General features: G+C 47.2%; 1 protein-coding gene across 5 annotated transcripts in view; it reads right to left on the minus strand.

Annotated features, from left to right (window-relative positions):
- GRIK1 (glutamate ionotropic receptor kainate type subunit 1) overlaps positions 1-21,689 on the minus strand; it is a 473,929-nt gene that overhangs the window by 156,658 nt on the left and 295,582 nt on the right. For all 5 annotated transcript variants that reach the window (XM_075335032.1, XM_075335029.1, XM_075335031.1 and 2 more), the window contains exon 6: positions 14,952-15,125. In XM_075335032.1, the coding sequence (XP_075191147.1) occupies positions 14,952-15,125 (174 nt within the window). The remainder of the gene's footprint in view (positions 1-14,951; positions 15,126-21,689) is intronic.

The following is a 21,689-nucleotide window of genomic DNA, read 5'->3' on the forward strand; positions in this document are numbered from 1 at the left end:
CCTTCCTTTAGGATAGTTAGTTCTCCGGCTGGGTTCGCGGTGCACAGGATGTTAGTTCACCCCTCGGCTACTTCTAGTTGTGATGGTTAGTAAGGGGATGGCGGCCAGATTAGTTGCCAATGCTCTTGTCACCTTTTGCCAATGATTTGTGGTGGTCTTCCATGGTTCCGGATCATAACAGTACATCCGGCCAACAAATTTAAAGGGTACTCTTAAGAAGGAAAAAAAAAAAGAAAAAAAAAAGCTGCTGAGACTTTTTTTTTGGGTATTTTTCCTCTTCTTCTTTGGGTTCTGTGGAAGATTTCTTTTTCTAGCATGGATGAATTGGGTGAGCGTGTTGCTCATCTTGATGCTAAGGTTCGTCGTATAGAGTCTTATCTTGCACAGACTCCCCTTGCAGAGCCTAAGATTCCTGTTCCTGATTTTTTTTCGGGAGATAGGTCGAGATTTTTGAGCTTCAAAAATAATTGTAAATTATTTTTTGATCTGCGTCCTAAGTCCTCAGGGAATCCCGTACAGCAGGTTAAGATTGTCATCTCCTTGCTGCGTGGTGACCCTCAGGACTGGGCCTTCTCTTTAGCGTCTGATGATCAGATTCTCAGTGATGTGGACTCCTTTTTTCAGGCCTTGGGTTTATTATATGACAAACCCAATATTGTGGACCAAGCAGAAAAGGTCTTGTTGTCCTTAATTCAGGGTTTGGATTCTGCAGAAACGTTTTGTCAGAAATTTCGAAAGTGGGCGGTCCTTACCAAATGGAATGATGATGCGCTTGTGGCTCTTTTTCGGAAGGGTATTGCTGATGCTGTGAAGGATGTAATGGTAGGATTTCCCGTCCCTTCTGGTCTTGATGCCTCTATGACCTTGGCCATTCAGATTGATAGGCGTTTACGTGAGCGCAGGAAGATGCCTGCTGGTTTTGTGCCTGTGGAACAGCCTATGGAGTGTGATAGGGTCCTTTCTAATGCTAGTCGGCAGGGGTTCAGACAGAAGAATAGACTGTGCTTCTATTGTGGAGACGCTTCTCATAACATCTCTGTCTGCCCTAAACGTGAAAGGAGATTGGCTACTTCTGTTACTGTGGGTTCTTTGCAACCAAAGTTTCTTTTGTCTGTCACATTGATTTGCTCATTGTCTTCCTTTTCTGCATTTGCCTTTGTGGACTCAGGGGCAGCGCTCAATTTGATGGATTTTGGGTTTGCTAGGGATTGTGGTTTCCCCATGGTTCCTTTGCAAACTCCTATTCCTTTAAGGGGCATTGATGCTACCCCTTTGGCAGAACATAAACCCCAATTTTGGACCCAGGTACCTATGAGAGTTGCACCAGCGCATCAGGAAACTTGTACATTTTTAGTATTGCATAATCTACAGGATACCTTGGTACTGGGATTTCCGTGGTTGCAGACCCATAATCCGGTTCTTGACTGGAGATCCTTGTCGGTAGCTAGTTGGGGTTGTCAAGGTTTGCATCAGGACCTTTCCGTGTCCTCCACGTCTGCTCAGGCAGTTGATGTTCCGGCCTTCTTGTCTGATTTCCGTGATGTATTTAATGACCAGAAATCTGATTCTCTGCCCCCACACCGGGACTGTGACTGTGCCATTGAGTTGGTGCCCGGTTGTAAATTTCCTAAGGGGCGGATTTTCAACTTGTCTGTGCCCGAACATGATGCCATGCGGTCATACATCAGGGAATCATTGGAGAAGGGGCACATTTGGCCCTCATCTTCTCCTTTGGGTGCTGGCTTCTTCTTTGTTGCTAAGAAAGATGGTTCGTTGAGGCCTTGTATTGATTACCGTCTTCTTAATAAAATTACGGTCAAATATCAGTACCCTTTGCCTCTGATGTCCGATCTGTTCTCTAGAGTGAAGAGTGCCAAATGGTTTACGAAACTGGATCTCAAGGGTGCGTATAATCTCATCCGTATTAAGGAGGGTGATGAATGGAAGACGGCTTTTAATACTCCTGAGGGGCATTTTGAGTACCTAGTGATGCCTTTTGGGCTCACTAATGCACCCTCCGTCTTCCAGGCCTTCATGAATGATATTTTTCGGGACCTTATTGGTAAATTTTTGATTGTGCATTTGGATGACATCTTGATTTTTTCTGATGATTGGGACTCTCATGTTGGGCAAGTACGGGATGTTTTTCAGATACTTAAGGATAATGCACTGCACGTTAAGGGGTCAAAGTGCCTCTTTGGGGTGCAAAGGATTTCCTTTTTGGGCTTCATCCTGTCTCCCTCCGCTATCGAAATGGACCTGGTTAAGGTTCAGGCTATTTACGACTGGGTGCAACCGACTTCTCTAAAATCCCTGCAGCGGTTTTTGGGGTTTGCTAATTTTTACCGTAAATTTATAGCCAATTTTTCTGCCATTGTCAAACCTCTGACAGATTTGACAAAGAAGGGAGCTGATGCTGAGCATTGGACCCCTGAGGCAATTGTGGCCTTCCAGGAACTTAAAAGGCGATTCACTTCTGCCCCAGTTCTGCAGCAACCTGATGTGTCTCGCCCATTTCAAGTTGAGATCGATGCCTCAGAGATCGGAGCAGGTGCTGTTCTCTCTCAACGAGACGCTACTTCGGGTAAACTTAAGCCCTGTGCATTTTTCTCTCGGAAGTGTGCTCCTTCTGAACGGAATTATGATGTGGGGAACCGGAAATTATTGGCTATAAAGTGGGCATTTGAAGACTGGAGGCATTGGTTGGAGGGGGCTAGGCATCAAGTTGTGGTGCTTACGGACCACAAGAATCTCATCTATCTGGAATCGGCCAAGAGGTTGAATCCTCGGCAGGCCAGGTGGGCTTTGGTTTTTACCCGGTTTAATTTTGTGGTCTCTTTTTTGCCGGGCACCAAGAATGTTAAGGCCGATGCCCTTTCCAGGAGTTTCTGCGCTGACTCTTTGGAGGTTGTCGAACCGTCTACTATCCTGAATAATGGTGTCGTTTTCTCGGCTATTTCGCCTGATCTGCGGTTGGCACTGGCGGAATTTCAGGGGGATAAACCTGAGAGATGTCCTACAGGAAAACGGTTTGTCCCAGACCAATGGAGAGACAGAGTTGTCTCTGAGGTTCATTGCTCTGTTTTGGCGGGTCATCCTGGCATTTTTGGTACTCGGGATCTTGTGAGACGCTCTTTTTGGTGGCCTTCCCTGTCCCGGGATGTCCGTCGTTTTGTGCAGTCGTGTGGAGTTTGTTCTAGGTCCAAGCCCTGTTGTTCACGTTCTAGTGGGCTATTATTGCCTTTGCCTGTACCTAAGAAACCTTGGACGCACATCTCTATGGATTTTATTTCAGAGCTTCCCGTCTCTCAGAAAATGACTGTGATTTGGGTGATCTGTGACAGATTCTCCAAGATGGTCCACTTGGTTCCCCTATCTAAGTTGCCATCTTCATCAGAGTTGGTGCCTTTGTTTTTCCAACATGTTGTTCGTTTGCATGGTATTCCCGAAAACATTGTTTCTGACAGAGGGGTGCAGTTTGTATCCAGGTTTTGGAGGATTTTTTGCTCCAAATTGGGTGTTCAGCTGACTTCCTCCTCGGCATTTCATCCTCAGACCAACGGTCAGACTGAAAGGGCTAACCAGACCCTGGAGACCTATTTACGGTGTTTTGTTTCTGCGGATCAGGATGACTGGGTTTCGTTTTTGCCTTTGGCTGAATTGGCCCTTAACAATAGAGCTAGCTCTACCACGTTGGTGTCCCCCTTTTTCTGCAATTTTGGGTATCACCCTAGGTTCCTCTCAGGGCAGCTTGAGACGTCTGACTGTCCAGTGGTGGATTCGGTGGTCAACAGAATGCAGCAGATTTGGGGGCAGGTAGTGGATAAATTGTTTCAGTCCCAAGAAACTGCCCAAAAGTTTGCCAAGCGGCGTCGGACTGTTGGTCCCCGGTTTAAAGTAGGGGACATGGTGTGGTTGTCCTCTAAAAATATTCCTATGAGAGTTCCATCTCCTAAATTTAAGCCCAGATTTATTGGACCTTATAAGATTTCGGAAATTATTAACCCTGTATCTTTCCGTTTGACTCTGCCTGCGTCATTTAAGATTCACAATGTCTTCCATAAGTCCTTGTTGAAGAAACATGTGGAGCCAGTAGTTCCTGCAGCAGCGCCTCCTGACCCTGTTTTGGTACAAGGGGATCTGGAGTATGAGGTTGAAAAAATTCTGGATTCCCGTCGCAGTAGGCGTCAGCTTCAGTACCTTGTGAAATGGAAGGGTTATGGACAGGAGGATAACTCTTGGGTTGTGGCTTCTAACATTCATGCGGACAGGTTGGTTCGTGCCTTCCATCATGCTCATCCCGAGCGACCCGGTGGCGTGGGTGAGGGTTCGGTGACCCCTCCTCAAGGGGGGGTACTGTTGTGAATGTTAGTTATGTTTTGGCTGCTGGGAGACTCCCTCTGGTGGCCAGGAATGGTTTGGACTTGGACCAGGTGTGTTGTGCAGTGGGTGTTTCCTTTGCTAACTCTCTGCTTATTTAAGTCCTGGTCTGATTGCAGGCTGTTGCCGGATGTCATTTGTTCTTTGTATCTCCAGCCTGCTTAATCCTGCTCTACACCACATCTTCCCCAGATAAGTGCTTGCTCTTTATTTATTGTCTGGTTCTTTTGTTTATCTGGGTTTGTCATTTGCTGTGGTTGGTTTCAGTTTATTTGTTTGCCGGCATTTTCCCCCTCATTGGATTGTTGGGGAACTCCCTGCAGTTCTGTGTGGAGTATAGCTCCTTTGGGTCCATATATTTGTGGCTTGTTGACTTTGTTATGATTCTTGTTTTCTGTTCATTGGTATGACAAGGGCACCTGGTATAGGACGGAGTTCAGATCGTTCGATCTGAGGGCCTTTTTGTACTATCAGGAAGTTGGTATTTTGCAGGGTTTTCTCTGGCCACCATCAGTCCCTTTCCTGTCCTTTCCTATTTTAGTCAGCGGGGGCCTCACCTTTTGCTAATCCTGTCATCTACCTGTGTATTGTGTTTTTCCTATATCACCGTAGTCTTTGAATGTGGGGGGCTAGCTATTCTTGTCTATTTTCTGAGGCAGAGAGTTATTCATCTTTCCTACCTTTTAGGATAGTTAGTTCTCCGGCTGGGTTCACGGTGCACAGTATGTTAGTTCACCCCTCGGCTACTTCTAGTTGTGATGGTTAGTAAGGGGATGGCGGCCAGATTAGTTGCCAATGCTCTTGTCACCTTTTGCCAATGATTTGTGGTGGTCTTCCATTGTTCTGGATCATAACAACCAGCCCTCGGCTGTTGGGTTTTATCATGGCTGGGTATCAAAATTTGGGGGGGATCTAACGCCGGTGTCTTTTAATTATTTATTTAAATAATTTAAAAAATCCACATGCGGTTCCTCTTATTTTGATACACAGTCAAAATAAGTGCATGGCTGGGGGCTGCAGCCTGTAGCCGTATGCTTTATCTGTGCTGGTATCAATATATAGGTGAACCGCAAGGTATTTTTAAAATTTATTTATTTATTTATTTTACACTGGTATAATGCTGTCAGAGTGAGTGGGGGCACGGTCTGAATGAAGCCTTCACACTTCATCTAGCTCACTTTCACTCTTTGATCCAGTCACAGAAGTCACCAGGTTCCTCGCATCTTCTCGCCCTACTACCTGCACCTGTGACCCTATTCACTCACATCTCCTTAAATCTGTCACCCCAGCTGTCACCACTCACCTAATTAAAATATTCAATCTCTCTCTCTCCTCTGGTGTCTTTCCTTCCTCCTTCAAACATGCCAACATACACCCATTACTTAAAAAACCATCCCAGGACCAAAATTGTGCCGCTAACTACAGACCTGTCTCTAATCTCCCCTTCATCTCCAAACTCCTGGAACGCCCAAGTCCACTCCCGTCTAATCCGCTATCAGATACTTCTCTCCTTGACCCTCTACAATCCGGTTTCCGCTCCTTAGGGGTGCTTCACACACAGCGAGCTCGCTGCCGAGATCGCTGCTGAGTCACGCTTTTTGTGACGCAGCAGTGACCTCATTAGCGATCTCGCTGTGTGTGACAATGAGCAGCGATCTGGCCCCTGCTGCGAGATCGCTGCTCGTTACACACAGCCCTGGTTCGTTTTCTTCAAAGCCGCTCTCCTGCTGTGACACACAGATCGCTGTGTGTGACAGCAAGAGAGCGACAAATGAAGCGAGCAGGGAGCAGGAGCCGGCGTCTGACAGCTGAGGTAAGCTGTATCCAAGATAAACATCGGGTAACCAAGGTGGTTACCCGATATTTACCTTAGTTACCAGCCTCTGCAGCTCTCACGCTGCCAGTGCCGGCTCCAGCTCTCTGCACATGTAGCTGCTGTACACATCGGGTTAATTAACCCGATGTGTACAGCAGCTAGGAGAGCAAGGAGCCAGCACTAAGCAGTGTGCGCGGCTCCCTGCTCTCTGCACATGTAGCTGCATTACACATCGGGTTAATTAACCCGATGTGTACTGTAGCTAGGAGAGCAAGGAGCCAGCGCTCAGTGTGCGCGGCTCCCTGCTCCCTGCTCACACTGGTAACTAATGTAAACATCGGGTAACCATACCCGATGTTTACCTTAGTTACCAGTCTCCGCAGCTTCCAGACGGCGGCTCCGTGCAAGCGCAGCGTCGCTTGCACGTCGCTGCTGGCTGGGGGCTGTTCACTGGTCGCTGGTGAGATCTGCCTGTTTGACAGCTCACCAGCGACCATGTAGCGATGCAGCAGCGATCCTGACCAGGTCAGATCGCTGGTCGGATCGCTGCTGCATCGCTAAGTGTGAAGGTACCCTTACATTCTACTGAAACTGCTCTTACTAAAGTCTCTAATGATTTACTAGCAGCTAAATCTAATGGTCACTACTCCCTGCTGATCCTCCTGGATCTCTCTGCTGCATTCGATACTGTAGACCACCAGCTCCTACTCACTATGCTCTGCTCTATCGGGCTCAAGGACACCGTTCTTTCTTGGTTCTCCTCTTACCTCTCTGACTGCTCATTTACTGTATCTTTTGCCTCCTCCTTTTCCCCTTTACGGTTGGGGTTCCTCAGGGTTCAGTCCTAGGCCCCCTCCTGTTCTCTCTATACACAGCCCCTATTGGACAAACAATCAGCAGATTTGGTTTCCAGTACCATCTCTATGCTGATGACACCCAACTGTACACATCTTCTCCTGACATCACCCCTGCATTATTACAAAATACTAGCGATTGTCTGTCCACTGTCTCCAACATCATGTCTTCCCACAATATAAAACTAAACCTGTCTAAAACTGAACTTCTTCTGTTTCCTCCCTCTCCTAACCTTCCGAAACCCAATATTACCATTTCTGTGTGTGATTTTACCATTACGCCCCAGCAGCACGCCCGCTGTCTTGGGGTTATATTGACTCCGATCCCTCCTTCACTCCCCACATTCGTTTACTTGCTCGTTCTTGCCAATTCCACCTCAAAAACATCTCAAGAATTCGACCTTTTTTTATCGTTCACTCTGCAAAAACTCTTACTGTCGCTCTCATTCATTCTCGCCTGGGTAATAACTCTTTACTAATTGGTCTCACTGTTACTAAACTCTCCCCTCTCCAATCCATCCTGAATGCCGCAGCCAGGATAATTTTCCTCTGCAACCGCTTCCCCGATGCCTCTGCTCTGTGCCAGTCATTGCACTGGTTGCCTATCCGCTACAGAATCCAACATAAACTTATCACTCTCACTCACAAAGCTCTCCACGGTTCCGCCCCACCCTACATCTCCTCCTTCATCTGTCTATCACCCCACCCCTCCTCTCCACGGTTCCGCACCACCCTACATCTCCTCCCTCATCTCTGTCTATCACCCCACCCCTTCTCTCCACAGTTCTGCACCACCCTACATCTCCTCCCTCATCTCTGTCTATCACCCCACCCGTGCCCTCTGCTTTGCTAATGTCCCAAGACTGACATCCTCAACAATTCGAACCTCCCACTCCCGTCTTCAAGATTTCTCAAGAGCTGCGTCTATGCTCTGGAATACACTACCAAGAGCAGTCCGATTAATTCCCAACATCCACACCTTTAAGCGGGCCCTAAAAATGCATTTCTTTAGACTAGCCTATCACCTCACCGCCCTGATCTAATCTAGTCCCTCTCTGCCCTTCATAAAATGTACTTCCAATTCTTGTCCCCTGGACTTGTATAAATTCTGGCCAATGACTGGTTCATGCAGCTGGTTTTGAACCCCCTATTAAATCGATGGCTGGACCATATATAACAAGCTTTCCCCCCCCCCATTCACCTGTTGTGCCTCCCCTATTTCCTCATAGATTGTAAGCTTAGAAGCAGGTCCCTCACTCCTCCTGGTATTTTAATTTTGTTATTTTGTATTGTCTTATATTGTCTGAACATGTCCCCTCTGAATTGTAAAGCGCTGCGGAATATGTTGGCGCTATAGAAATAAAACTTATTATTATAAGCCAATCAGAGAGGCCGGTGGGCGGGGAAATCAGTGAATATGTATGAGGGATAATTCTTGGCCCCGGAAGTAGCGCTGCAGCTGCGGGGAGACTAGGTAAGTATGTACTGCCTTATTCTTTCCTTTTGTCCCCCCCCCACCCTACACCATTTTATAACACATAAGTTTTGCCTCCCATTGAAGTCAATGGGTTCGGCTAGGATCGTCAATCTGATCACTGAACCCAGGTGGGTTCGGCAATCCCGACCCGATCCGATCCTCAGCAGGATCGCTCATTTCTAGTCTTAAGGCCCCGTCACACTAAGCAACATCGCTAGCAACATCGCTGGTAACGAACAACTTTTGTGACGTTGCTAGCGATGTTGCTGTGTGTGACATCCAGCAACAACCTGGCCCCTGCTGTGAGGTCGTTGGTTGTTGCTGAATGTCCTGGGCCATTTTTTAGTTGTTGCTGTCCCGCTGTGAAGCATAGATCGCTGTGTGTGACAGCGAGACAGCAACAACTAATGTGCAGTGAGCAGGAGCCGGCTGCTGTGGAGGCTGGTAACCAATGTAAACATCGGGTAACCAAGAAGCCCTGTCCTTGGTTACCCGATATTTACCTTTGATACCAGCCTCCGCCGCTCTCACTGCCTGTGCTGCCGGCTCCTGCTCTGTGCACATGTAGCTGCAGCACACATCAGGTAATTAACCCGATGTGTGCTGTAACTAGGAGAGCAAGGAGCCAGCGCTAAGCATTGTGCGCTGCTCCCTGCTCTGTGCACATTTAGCTGCAGCACACATCAGGTAATTAACCCGATGTGTGCTGTAACTAGGAGAGCAAGGAGCCAGCGCTAAGCATTGTGCGCTGCTCCCTGCTCTGTGCACATTTAGCTGCAGCACACATCGGGTTAATTAACCTGATGTGTGCTGTAACTAGGAGACTGGGGGCTGGTCACTGGTTGCTGGTGAGCTCACCAGCAACTCGTGTAGCCACGCTCCAGCGATCCCTGCCAGGTCAGGTTGCTGGTGGGATCGCTGGAGCGTCGCAGTGTGACAGCTCACCAGCAACCTCCTAGCAACTTACCAGCGATCCCTATCGTTGTTGGGATCGCTGGTAAGTTGCTTAGTGTGACTGGACCTTTAAAGCCAAAATTTATAGCTCCGGCAAACTTTTGTACTTGTTCTCCATACACACATATTGGGTAGAATCACTAAATAAAAGGGGAATGGCTAAGAAAAAAAAAAATCCACCGGTGGGCAAAATCTCCTTCACTTCCTTTTTGAAAAAGTTAGCTAATAGTTTTATAATCGCTTTATTAATCACGTATGATTTTTAGAATTTGTCATTTTTCCCTCTATAATGTCCCATTGAATTCCCATATTGCCATTTATAAAATCTAGAAGGCAGTGAAGGGTGCCGCGTGCCATAGATAACATGTTCGGGTGATTTAGGGGCCACATGGCTCTTTTTTCCATTTATTATAGCGGTAATAGCTATCATACATCGCACATTTATACCAATAAGTCTTCACAATGAAACATTTGTATAGGCAGAGGCGGCGGAGATAATGAAATGATGCCTCATTAGACAGAAGAGCTCCGGCTTACAATGACATTTTCCAACAGGAATGGGGGAATTACGGGAAGCACGTTTTCTATTTTTACCTTGTTTTCTTTTCCATTATGTTTGCTTTTAGCATAAATACATTTTAACACAATTTCTATGGGAAATATATGTTGCAATTGTGCAAATTTTACTCTTTAAAGCCTGGCAGCAAATAGTAAAGAATCCTCAAAACTGTCACGGATGGACAAAGCCATAATGATTAGCGTTAGTGTTTAGTGTTGAGCATGCCGAACGCCAACACCAACCATTCCGACGACTACTAACATGTCACCTCCACAGCTACAGAGCAAAAGGAGCACAAAGATGCGCAAAAAAAAACAAAAAAACACCCCACAACCCTCCCCCCCCAGAACATGTGAAGAGCATCATGGACTGAACAGAGCGTGTATACTGTAGAATCAGATAAGTGTGAATCCATACATTCCGACCAGAGGGCACACTGTAGAATCAGATAAGGGTGGATTCATACATGCCGACCGGAGGGCACACTGTAGAATCAGATAAGTGTGAATTCATACATGCCGACCGGAGGGCACACTGTAGAATCAGATAAGTGTGAATTCATACATGCCGACCGGAGGGCACACTGTAGAATCAGATAAGTGTGAATTCATACATGCCGACCGGAGGGCAGACTGTAGAATCAGATAAGTGTGAATTCATACATGCCGACCGGAGGGCATACTGTAGAATCAGATAAGTGTGAATCCATACATGCCAGTCGGAGGTCATACATACTGTAGAATCAGATAAGTGTGAATCCATACATGCCGGCCTGAGGGTATACTGTAGAATCAGATAAGTGTGAATACATACATGCCGGCTGGAGGGCATACTGTAGAATCAGATAAGTGTGAATACATACATGCCAGTCGGAGGGCATACATATTGTAGAATCAGATAAGTGTGAATCTACACATGCTGGCCGGAGGGTATACTGTAGAATCAGATAAGTGGGAATACATACATGCCGGCCGTAGGGCATACTGTAGAATCAGATAAGTATGAATCCATACATGCCGATCAAAGGGCAGGATCTATCTTCTCTTGAACCATCATTACAGAATAATGGCTACAGAAACTGGACTAATACAATTTTAATGACAATGAGGAAACAAATGAAGTGGTGCAGAGATAGTTAATAATAATTGCATGTTTATTAAGGCTGCGAGACACGGGACATTTGTGTAAATCTACGACCTCATTATCATCACAGCACAACAGATGCACGGGACTATTAATCAATTCCTAAACTGGAAATAACGCTGGCGCTGCAATAATGTTTTAATGTCACTGCAAATTCTAAATAAAGGCCTGGTTTATGCATTGTGGGGAGTTTTGTTTTATCGTCTCGCTAATGCAGATGGGTCTATAGCATGGTCAGAGCAAAGCGAGGCATAAAGGAATGATCAGAGAAAGATGAAAGACGCCTATAGAAGGAGCAATGGTATGTAAAGAGCAAAACAGAAGAGCAACAAAGGAAAAAAACAACCTTTTATGTGACAGACAATAGAAAAAGTTTCCAAATTACAGAGCAAAGCTAAAGCGTAAAATCAGATCACATACAAAAACTCAGAGCAATATCCACATTGGAAAATATTATAGTAGTTATATTCTTGTACATAGGAGCAGTATTATAGTAGTTATATTCTTGTACATAGGAGCAGTATTATAGTAGTTATATTCTTGTACATAGGGGGCAATTTTTATTAGAAAATAACAACCCATAAATACATGAATAAGAAACAAAAACTCCCATTAATACAAGTCACAAATCACTGAGGTTACACAGACACCAGCACTAAATAATCAGATCAAATACAGAAATAAATTAACGAGTCCACACATGTGGGGGAATGAAGCGTCAATGAAACTCAGCAATCACCATACAATATATAGAAGGAGCAGAGTGATACTCTTCGATACGTTCTGTCCACCACCGGTGTCCACGGCAGACTCTACCTGAGGGTCTACAGATAGAGGCTTCCGCTTCGGCGGGGGATGGTCCTCTATGTCCCTGTCACATTCAAGTGTCTCCAATTCCCTCTCAAAATCATCATCATCATGGGACAAAGCCCCATACTTGTTGGACACGACCATCACACCCACTGAGCTTTGGACCTTCTTACTAGCCCTGTCACATGCAGCCTCAGGTCTACGGGAGGACGTGTCCTTCTTCTTCCTTTTATTCTGACTAATGGTCCAGTCATCAGGCACAGATGCCGAAGGGTGGGCCACCTGAGACTGCTGGGCCTGAGGGACGACCTCCATGTTCCCCTCCTCACCCTCCTGCTCTGGTATTACCTGAGCGGACTCCCGGGGGATATCTGGGTTGGGCACTACCTCTCCTGATGTGAAAATTTCCTCCTGAGCCTCCGCTACCACCTCCTGAGCCTCTGCCACCACCTCCTGAGCCTCTGCCACCACCTCCTGAGCCTTTGCCCCTGCCATCACATCCTCATCAGGGAACACTCTGCAGATGTTGTGCCAGGCGTCTGGACAGTCCCTGTGAGGGTGGCCCATCCTACCACGGAGGTTGCACCTGACGTCCCGGCAATCTGCAGCAACATGACCGATTGCCCCACACAGGCTGCACTTCACCACGGTACAGGCATTAGCCAGATGACCTGTTTTACCACATTTGAAGCACTTTCGGGGCGGCCCGGGATAGTAACATCTCCCCTTCTCCCTCCCAATGAAGAAGGAGTTGGGCAGGTGGGCAGTGATATTATTATACTGCCTCAGCTTCACCAGGACCTTCCACCTCATAGTCCAGATACCGTCCTTATCTCTGACCTTGGTGAGGCCAGAGAAGAGGTCACAATGCCTCCGGAGCCACACCTCGATGTCCTGTGGGGGAACGGCCTCATTCCAGAAGGTGACATTCACAGTGACAGTATCTGGTCTGGAAATAGGGACCAACAAAAATTCATGCCAGTCCTCAGTGTCCCGGAACTTGGGGTAATCGGCCCAGAACCTGTCCAGGTCAGACATGAGCTTAAAGCTGACGTCATAGTCCTGCCCGTCCTGCAGATTAGAGACCGCCAGGATCTCACGTGACACAAACCCCATCTGGCGGCCCAGCAGCTCCCTCACCACATACCTGCGCTGTGGCAGAACCTCCTTGGGACCTATGTACTTAAAACGCACAACATTAATACGCTTGAAAGTCTGGATGGTATAATGGGCGCCGGAGGTGAAGGATGGGGCGCCGCGGCTCCAGGCATTCCTGGGGGCACCTGCCGGGTCACCCTGGGCTGACGAGGGTCTGTAGCAGGGGGGGCTGGCACTCCTTGCTGGTTAGATAGCAAATGGGGAAAGTCATTTTCTCATCTCATGCACATCAACATGAGCAGCATCATTATCATCACACTGTGCAATGTCCATCACAGACTGTGAATCCCCTCCAGCCCCCGACCCCACAGGCACAACGACACCATCCCCAGCCTGTGCACCGGCCTCAGCAGCACAAACAGTCACACATGGAAGGTCCTGGTCCTGTGCGGGGCACTCTGGAACTTGTAGTGCCTCCACTGTCTGAGGTGTAAACTCCTGTAGCTGCAGTTGTGTCCCATCCAGAAAGCAGAATCTGGCAGCCTGTATCACCGGTCGCGTCTGCTGCGGGAGGGTCTCGTCCAGAGCGGCCTCTGACTGCACATCAGGGGTCTTGGTCTCCACAGCACAGTCCTGCGTATGGGAGGCCAAACATTCCTGGGTCATATAGGACTCCTTTAGAGGCCCCATACTCTCCAGCACAGAGTCCTGCACCACACTCGCCAGCTCCAAACCCTTTTTGTTCAGTCTCTGGTCACACACAAAGGTCAGGTCAGGATTAGTGGCCTTCAGATTATAGAGACAGTCTATCTCCGCCTGCAGCATGCCTTTCATCGACTGTAACTCACCCAGTCTTCTGACGAGTCCAGGCATCTCACCCGCTAGCTGCGGCTCGGGTACACACACCGTATCCACAGCTTCAGGCTTGATCACAGGTGCAGGGACTTTGAATACAGGCCTGTCACAGGCCTCCACCACAGATGATTTCATGGTGGCCTTGCCGGACCTAGGCACCGGAACTTGCTTACCGCTGGCACCGGACTGCGACCTCGTGCGGCCTCAGCTCGCCATGTTGGACACCACATGCTGCTGCTGGAGATTTTCTTGCAGGGTCTGCTTCTCCAAAGATGTCCTCTGTCTGCGGGCCGGAGAGCTGAGCTGCACACCTGATGGTGATGGAGGCTGATCTGCCGGCTGGAGCCTGCCGGGGGTTCTCTGGAGGAATCACAACACTGCACAATTTGCTGCATGTCTTTACTCACTTCTGGCTTCTTCGCTGCACTTGGAGTTGGTTTTCCTCCCAAAAGATGACACACATATTCCTTAGGTTCTCCTTTCTTGCTGGAGCTTTGTGCTACATTCACAGGTCTCACAGCGACTCTGGGGGTGGTATTCCCAATGGAAGAGGCCTGGGAGCCGTGTCCCAGTGTAGGCCGGGAAGCCTGGGCCTTGCCTGGGGAGCTTCCCCGCCCAGGGGGGCTCCGCCCTGGGCCTGCTCCAGACATCAGGAGAACTGCTCACACACAACCTCACAGCTTGGGGGCAGTATTATAGTAGTTATATTCTTGTATATAGGGGGCAGTATTATAGTAGTTATATTCTTGTACATAGGGGGCAGTATTATAGTAGGTATATTCTTGTACATAGGGAGCAGTATTATAGTAGTTATATTCTTGTACATAGGAGCAGTATTATAGTATTTACATTCTTTAACATAGGGGGCAGTATTATAGTAGTTATATTCTTGTACATAGGGGGCAGTATTATAGTAGTTATATTCTTGTATATAGGAGCAGTATTATAGTAGTTATATTCTTGTACATAGAGGCAGCATTATAGTAGTTATATTCTTATACTCACTGTCATCATTCCATCTAGAAGTCCTGTCTCCGGTTTGGGTGGCGCTTGTAGACGTTCCATTGACCACTTGTCGACCACGGATGACACTTGAGGATTGTCAATGTTAAGAAGCCGGAAGCCGGTCATATTTACTCCACTGTATCTGTACGGCTCAAGGTCCAGAGCAAAGAGGTCCTGCCAGACGAGACATACATTAAATTATATATAGGTACAAACCATTCATGTGCACTTCACTTAGACCTGAAAAGACTTGAAGATGATTGTGATTAGAGGATTTTTTTTTATTTTATGCTTTTATATTTTATTACTTGTTTCAAAGCAAAAAAAAAAAGGCTCAACATAAAGCAGGAAAGCACAGGAGTCTCTGCAGAGAAAAAGGCACGGAATCATGGAGGGTGAGGATCAATGACGACAGCCACTGCTGCGCTCGTCTGCTACTGCACTTTTGCAGGAGGCCATGCTTACTGCAGTCTTGATGAGATAGTGGCACACCTGATGTGACTGATTCTGCAAAACAACGATCCATTGTTTGTTTGTTTTTTACTATTTTATTGGCGGACGGCTTTTGTGAACGATCAGCTGATCACTCACTGTAAGAACATTAAAATTAATACATCTAGTTATCAAACATTTTATAGTAGGACATATTATATATGTTCACAGTTCTGTTTATGTTGGAGGGCATAGCTTATCGATAAAGTTTCTTATAAGGAATAAATATTAAGATATCCATATTGAATATACATAAGTGCTGACATGGTATATATATACAGTTAGGTCCAGAAATATTTGGACAGTGACACAATTTTCGCGAGTTGGGCTCTGCATGCCACCACCCTTTGTATTTACTTTCATGGAGTCTTCTCTTTACTGTTGACTTAGAGACAGATACACCTACTTCACTGAGAGTGTTCTGGACTTCAGATGATGTTGTGAACGGGTTCTTCTTCACCAAAGAAAGTATGCGGCGATCATCCACCACTGTTGTCATCCGTGGACGCCCAGGCCTTTTTGAGTTCCCAAGCTCACCAGTCAATTCCTTGTTTCTCAGAATGTACCCGACTGTTGATTTTGCTACTCCAAGCATGTCTGCTATCTCTCTGATGGATTTTTTCTTTTTTTTTCAGCCTCAGGATGTTCTGCTTCACCTCAATTGAGAGTTCCTTAGACTGCATGTTGTCTGGTCACAGTAACAGCTTCCAAATGCAAAACCACACACCTGTAATCAACCCCAGACCTTTTAACTACTTCATTGATTACAGGTTAACGAGGGAGATGCCTTCAGAGTTAATTGCAGCCCTTAGAGTCCCTTGTCCAATTACTTTTGGTCCCTTGAAAAAGAGGAGGCTATACATTACAGAGCTATGATTCCTAAACCCTTTCTCCGATTTGGATGTGAAAACTCTCATATTGCAGATGGGAGTGTGCACTTTCAGCCCATATTATATATATAATTGTATTTCTGAACATGTTTTTGTAAACAGCTAAAATAACAAAACTTGTGTCACTGTCCAAATATTTCTGGACCTAACTGTATATGTCCTTCCATCTGGAAGCTTCTAGTGATTATGTCATGTGTAACTGTGTTCAGCTGAAATACCCTATATGGATTGGACAGTTGTCATACAACACACGGTGGGAGGGGGTGGCTGCTCACTCCTGCTCCGAGAGTCAATCCACACATGTCGAGGCTGCAGAGTCCGGCCACCCGATCCAAGAAGCAAAACATGCCTGTCAGCCCTGCAACATGATTCTATTTGGGAACCAAGGTGAAATGGATGAAGATTTCTATTGATTTGTATGGACTCATTGAACTCTTTACGTAAGCTAATGAAGTATATTATTTTTTCCTTTCTGTAACTGAATTTTGGCAACCATTTTAATAGATAAAATACATTTATTTTTGAAGTTCTTTCTTTCATGCGCTTTTACGTATTTGAAGAAAAATATATTTAAGGGTATAATTTTAACACTCACAAAAGGCGCCGCCGGCCGATCAGCTGATCGTTCTGGCCACTGGAACTGAATTTTCAGTCGATCATGGTTTTTTACTGTGCGCATGCTTACAGTAAAAAAAAAAAAGATCAGCAGTACACAAAAAAATGTTACAGTCAGCGTTGCTGCCGCCTGACGGTCAGTCAGTAAACGACTGATCCGTCACGCAGCGGATGGAACACAAGGCCATCAGTCACAATCCGTCGTTAATACAAGTCTATGGTGAAAAAAACTGAGTCCTGCAAAATATTTTGCAGGATACTGTAATTCCTCAAGGCGACGGATTGTGACTGATGCAAAACAAAGGAAGTGTGAAAGCAGCCTAAGACCTAGTGATGAGTGGGCACTACCATGTTCAGGGGCTCGGATGGACGCAACTCGTGTACGGAGTATAATGGGAGTTAATGGGGAAGTCAAGCATTTTTCCGAAAAATGGTTGAGTTTCACATTGAGTTCCATTATACTCGATTCACGCCCATCTGAGCATCCAATCTGATAGTTATGCGTACTGAGCACCCGAGCATGGTAGTGCCCGCTCATCACTAGTTACCAGTACTGAGCACCTGAGCATGGTAGTGCCCGCTCATCACTAGTTACCAGTACTGAGCACCTGAGCATGGTAGTGCCCACTCATCACTAGTTACGAGTACTGAGCACCCGAGCATGGTAGTGCCTGCTCATCACTAGTTACTAGTACTGAGCACCCGAGCATGGTAGTGCCCGCTCATCACTAGTTACGAGTACTGAGCACCCGAGCATGGTAGTGCCTGCTCATCACTAGTTACTAGTACTGAGCACCCGAGCATGGTAGTGCCCGCTCATCACTAGTTACGAGAACTGAGCACCTGAGCATGGTAGTGCCCGCTCATCACTAGTTACCAGTACTGAGCACCTGAGCATGGTAGTGCCCGCTCATCACTAGTTACCAGTACTGAGCACCTGAGCATGGTAGTGCCCACTCATCACTAGTTACGAGTACTGAGCACCCGAGCATGGTAGTGCTCGCTCATCACTAGTTACTAGTACTGAGCACCCGAGCATGGTAGTGCCCGCTCATCACTAGTTACGAGAACTGAGCACCTGAGCATGGTAGTGCCCGCTCATCACTAGTTACGAGTACTGAGCACCCGAGCATGGTAGTGCCCGCTCATCACTAGTTACGAGTACTGAGCACCTGAGCATGGTAGTGCCCGCTCATCACTAGTTACGAGTACTGAGCACCTGAGCATGGTAGTGCCCGCTCATCACTAGTTACGAGTACTGAGCACCTGAGCATGGTAGTGCCCGCTCATCACTAGTTACGAGTACTGAGCACCTGAGCATGGTAGTGCCCGCTCATAAGTAGTTACGAGTACTGAGCACCCGAGCATGGTAGTGCCCGCTCATCACTAGTTACGAGTACTGAGCACCTGAGCATGGTAGTGCCCGCTCATCACTAGTTACGAGTACTGAGCACCTGAGCATGGTAGTGCCCGCTCATCACTAGTTACGAGTACTGAGCACCTGAGCATGGTAGTGCCCGCTCATCACTAGTTACGAGTACTGAGCACCTGAGCATGGTAGTGCCCGCTCATCACTAGTTACGAGTACTGAGCACCTGAGCATGGTAGTGCCCGCTCATCACTAGTTACGAGTACTGAGCACCCGAGCATGGTAGTGCCCGCTCTTCACTAGTTATGAGTACTGAGCACCAGAGCATGGTAGTGCCCGCTCATCGCTAGTTACGAGTACTGAGCACCCGAGCATGGTAGTGCCCGCTCATCACTAGTTACGAGTACTGAGCACCTGAGCATGGTAGTGCCCGCTCATCACTAGTTACGAGTACTGAGCACCTGAGCATGGTAGTGCCCGCTCATCACTAGTTACGAGTACTGAGCACCTGAGCATGGTAGTGCCCGCTCATCACTAGTTACGAGTACTGAGCACCTGAGCATGGTAGTGCCCGCTCATCACTAGTTACGAGTACTGAGCACCTGAGCATGGTAGTGCCCGCTCTTCACTAGTTATGAGTACTGAGCACCCGAGCATGGTAGTGCCCGCTCTTCACTAGTTATGAGTACTGAGCACCCGAGCATGGTAGTGCCTGCTCATCACTAGTTATGAGTACTGAGTAGCTGAGCATGGTAGTGCTCACTTATCACTACTGAGGACCCATAAAAGAATTAGCCCTAGATACTCCTTTGATATTCCGTGCAGAATTTTTGTGGTGGATGTTTTCTGGTGACAGTGCCAAACATCTGAATAGGAATTTTCCAATTCATGTGAAAAAACTTTCAAAAACCCCATTCATATTAACAGGATTCAGATTGTGGTCAAATATTAAGCAGATTTCAGAGTGGAAACTGTACCCAAAATCTGTGTCAAATCTGACCCGAGCCAATGAAAACATGATTATACATAACTGACGAATATACTGCAATATACAGGTATATATATTGTCCACTGCCTTAGCAGCAGTGCCATACAATGCGTAAGCAAAAACCATCATACTATGCTCAAATAATACCATCATACAGTGACCAAATAACAGTTCCGTAACAAAGCAATCTAACAGCAAAGCTGCATAATATCTAAACAAGACCCCATCACACTTAAAGGGAATTGGTCAGCAGGTTTTTGCTGAGGACAGCATGCTGTAGGGGTTAAAAAACAAAAAGCAACTGTGCTTCTCTTATCTGTGAGTGTGATATTGTTTACTTAAACTAATGGCTTAATTACACTTTGATTAACATTACAGGACTAGAAACTTGCATGCACCCTGGTGCGGCACAACCCCTTGTTGTGACTGACACCTCATAGTCAATGCACATTCTCTATTGAGGGCCCGGTGTGGGTGCACATGCTTAAAACTGAATTCTTTGATTATGTGAGAACGGCTGTAGCCAGTAATCTAAGTGATACATCGTTGGAATCAGGATCTCAGATGAGGTAGCAAAAACCTGCTGACAAACTCCCCTTAAAGGGGTTGGCCATGATAAAAAAATGCCTTTTTTAATTCCAGAAACAGACCCATAAATTTATTGTAGCAAATAGTGGTTATGGTGCAATACTACACATAACCTGTGGATAGATGTGGCGCTGTTTTTGGAAGTCTGGAAGAAACAGCCAGTTTTTATTCATCTTAACCCTGCAAACAACACTCCTTGACTTTTTCAGCTCGCTTCTAAAGACAGGCATATATCAATCCTGTACTTAGGGGCGCGTTCCACCTTCCATTATGATATTTTTATTACCCAAAAATCTCAATCTCAGGCTGTAATGTCACCGTCCGAGGCAAGACATGGCACACTGAACGGCTGCATTATTGTAGTGGAGTACAGCAGAGGAGGGACTCAACGCTTCCCTTTAGGGGCATTCGGGCTCGCCTTTACCCGCCAGTCATGTGAAATCATCAATGTATTAAGGGAAATGTGGGAATAAAATAAAATAATGCCTCTGCTTGGTAATTTCGTTCTGCAAACATTTCTACGGTAAAACATGTTTCATCACAAATGTAAAACGGTTGTCCAGTTTCGAAAATCATTTGCAAATACCCTACTATAGAATTTATAATTAAAGAGTAATTAAATTATTTTATATTTAGTTATCCTTCAAGGCATTGCAGTTATACATGTTTATAATATAATTCATTATTTTGCTTCTCCCCAATATTATGCCGCAGTGTTGTTTCACATGCCATTCATACTCCTTTAGAAGCTGCTTTGCGAAGATCTGTACTCATTTTTTTACAGAGTACAGGAATTCCCCTGTCTGAGTATAGGGGTAGGGAGCAGAGAGGCTTAGGGAATATCCCTCTCTGCGTTGTAAATAGAGTAGATGTGTCGCCCTGGACAAGCCAGGGGACACAGGTAACAACACACACACCCCCACCCCCAGCAGTTCACAGCAGACATCCCCAAAGTGACCTGCTTTCTGCCTCGGGCTCAGACTGACACACCAGGTGGGCGGAGTCAGGAGATGGGGACGCCCACCCAGGAGTGAGCTGGCCTGAGGCAGGAAACAAGCCCAGTCAAGTCCTAGGAGAGGAAGAGAGAAGGTCTGCAGAGAGGCAGACATAGCCAGGGGCCTAGGTTGGAGCCTAGGGCCTCGTACAGAGAGTCCGGCAGACGGTAGTGGCCGTCTGCAGGGAGCCGGGGAGACAGCTGGTGGAACCGTAGGTAGTCGGGGCTGGGCGGTGGCCCACCGGTACTGAACCGGGGAGCCAGCTGGAAGCCGGAACGCAGGAGGAGGGTGCACTGAGGCGAAAGAAAGGACTTATCTCACTAAACTGGGTCAGGGGAGAAACAACAACAGCAACCGTCCGAGGGACCCGTCCAACCAGCCGTTTGTTTACCGAGAACTGTGTCGTGTTTACTGGCTGAGTGAGTACCTCCGTGCCGTGCGGCACAGCGCTGCCCCTGCACCTCCACAGGCCCCATAGTCCGCCTGTCCACCATCCCAACTCCATCACTGGGCCCCGGGATCACCAACCCCAACCCACGGAGGGGCAACACAACAACTGGCTGCTCCATACCATCACTCCCGGGATCCCCAGCCAGAGCAGCGGTGGTGTACACTCAATCACCACAACCGTGGGTGGCGTCACGGACAATAAACAATCCCCACACCCAAACCCCCTTTCACTCACGGGCGAGGAGCGCCGCTAGAGTCCCCGGTATCCGGCCCATCGCTCGAGCCACCGAGCAGCAGCAGGCCGCAGCAGCCGCGGTAGCCGGACCCGAGCAGTGGGAGAGCGCGGCGTCC

The sequence above is a fragment of the Anomaloglossus baeobatrachus genome, chromosome 2, assembly GCF_048569485.1.
Source record: "Anomaloglossus baeobatrachus isolate aAnoBae1 chromosome 2, aAnoBae1.hap1, whole genome shotgun sequence".
NCBI classification, from domain to species: Eukaryota; Metazoa; Chordata; class Amphibia; order Anura; family Aromobatidae; genus Anomaloglossus; species Anomaloglossus baeobatrachus.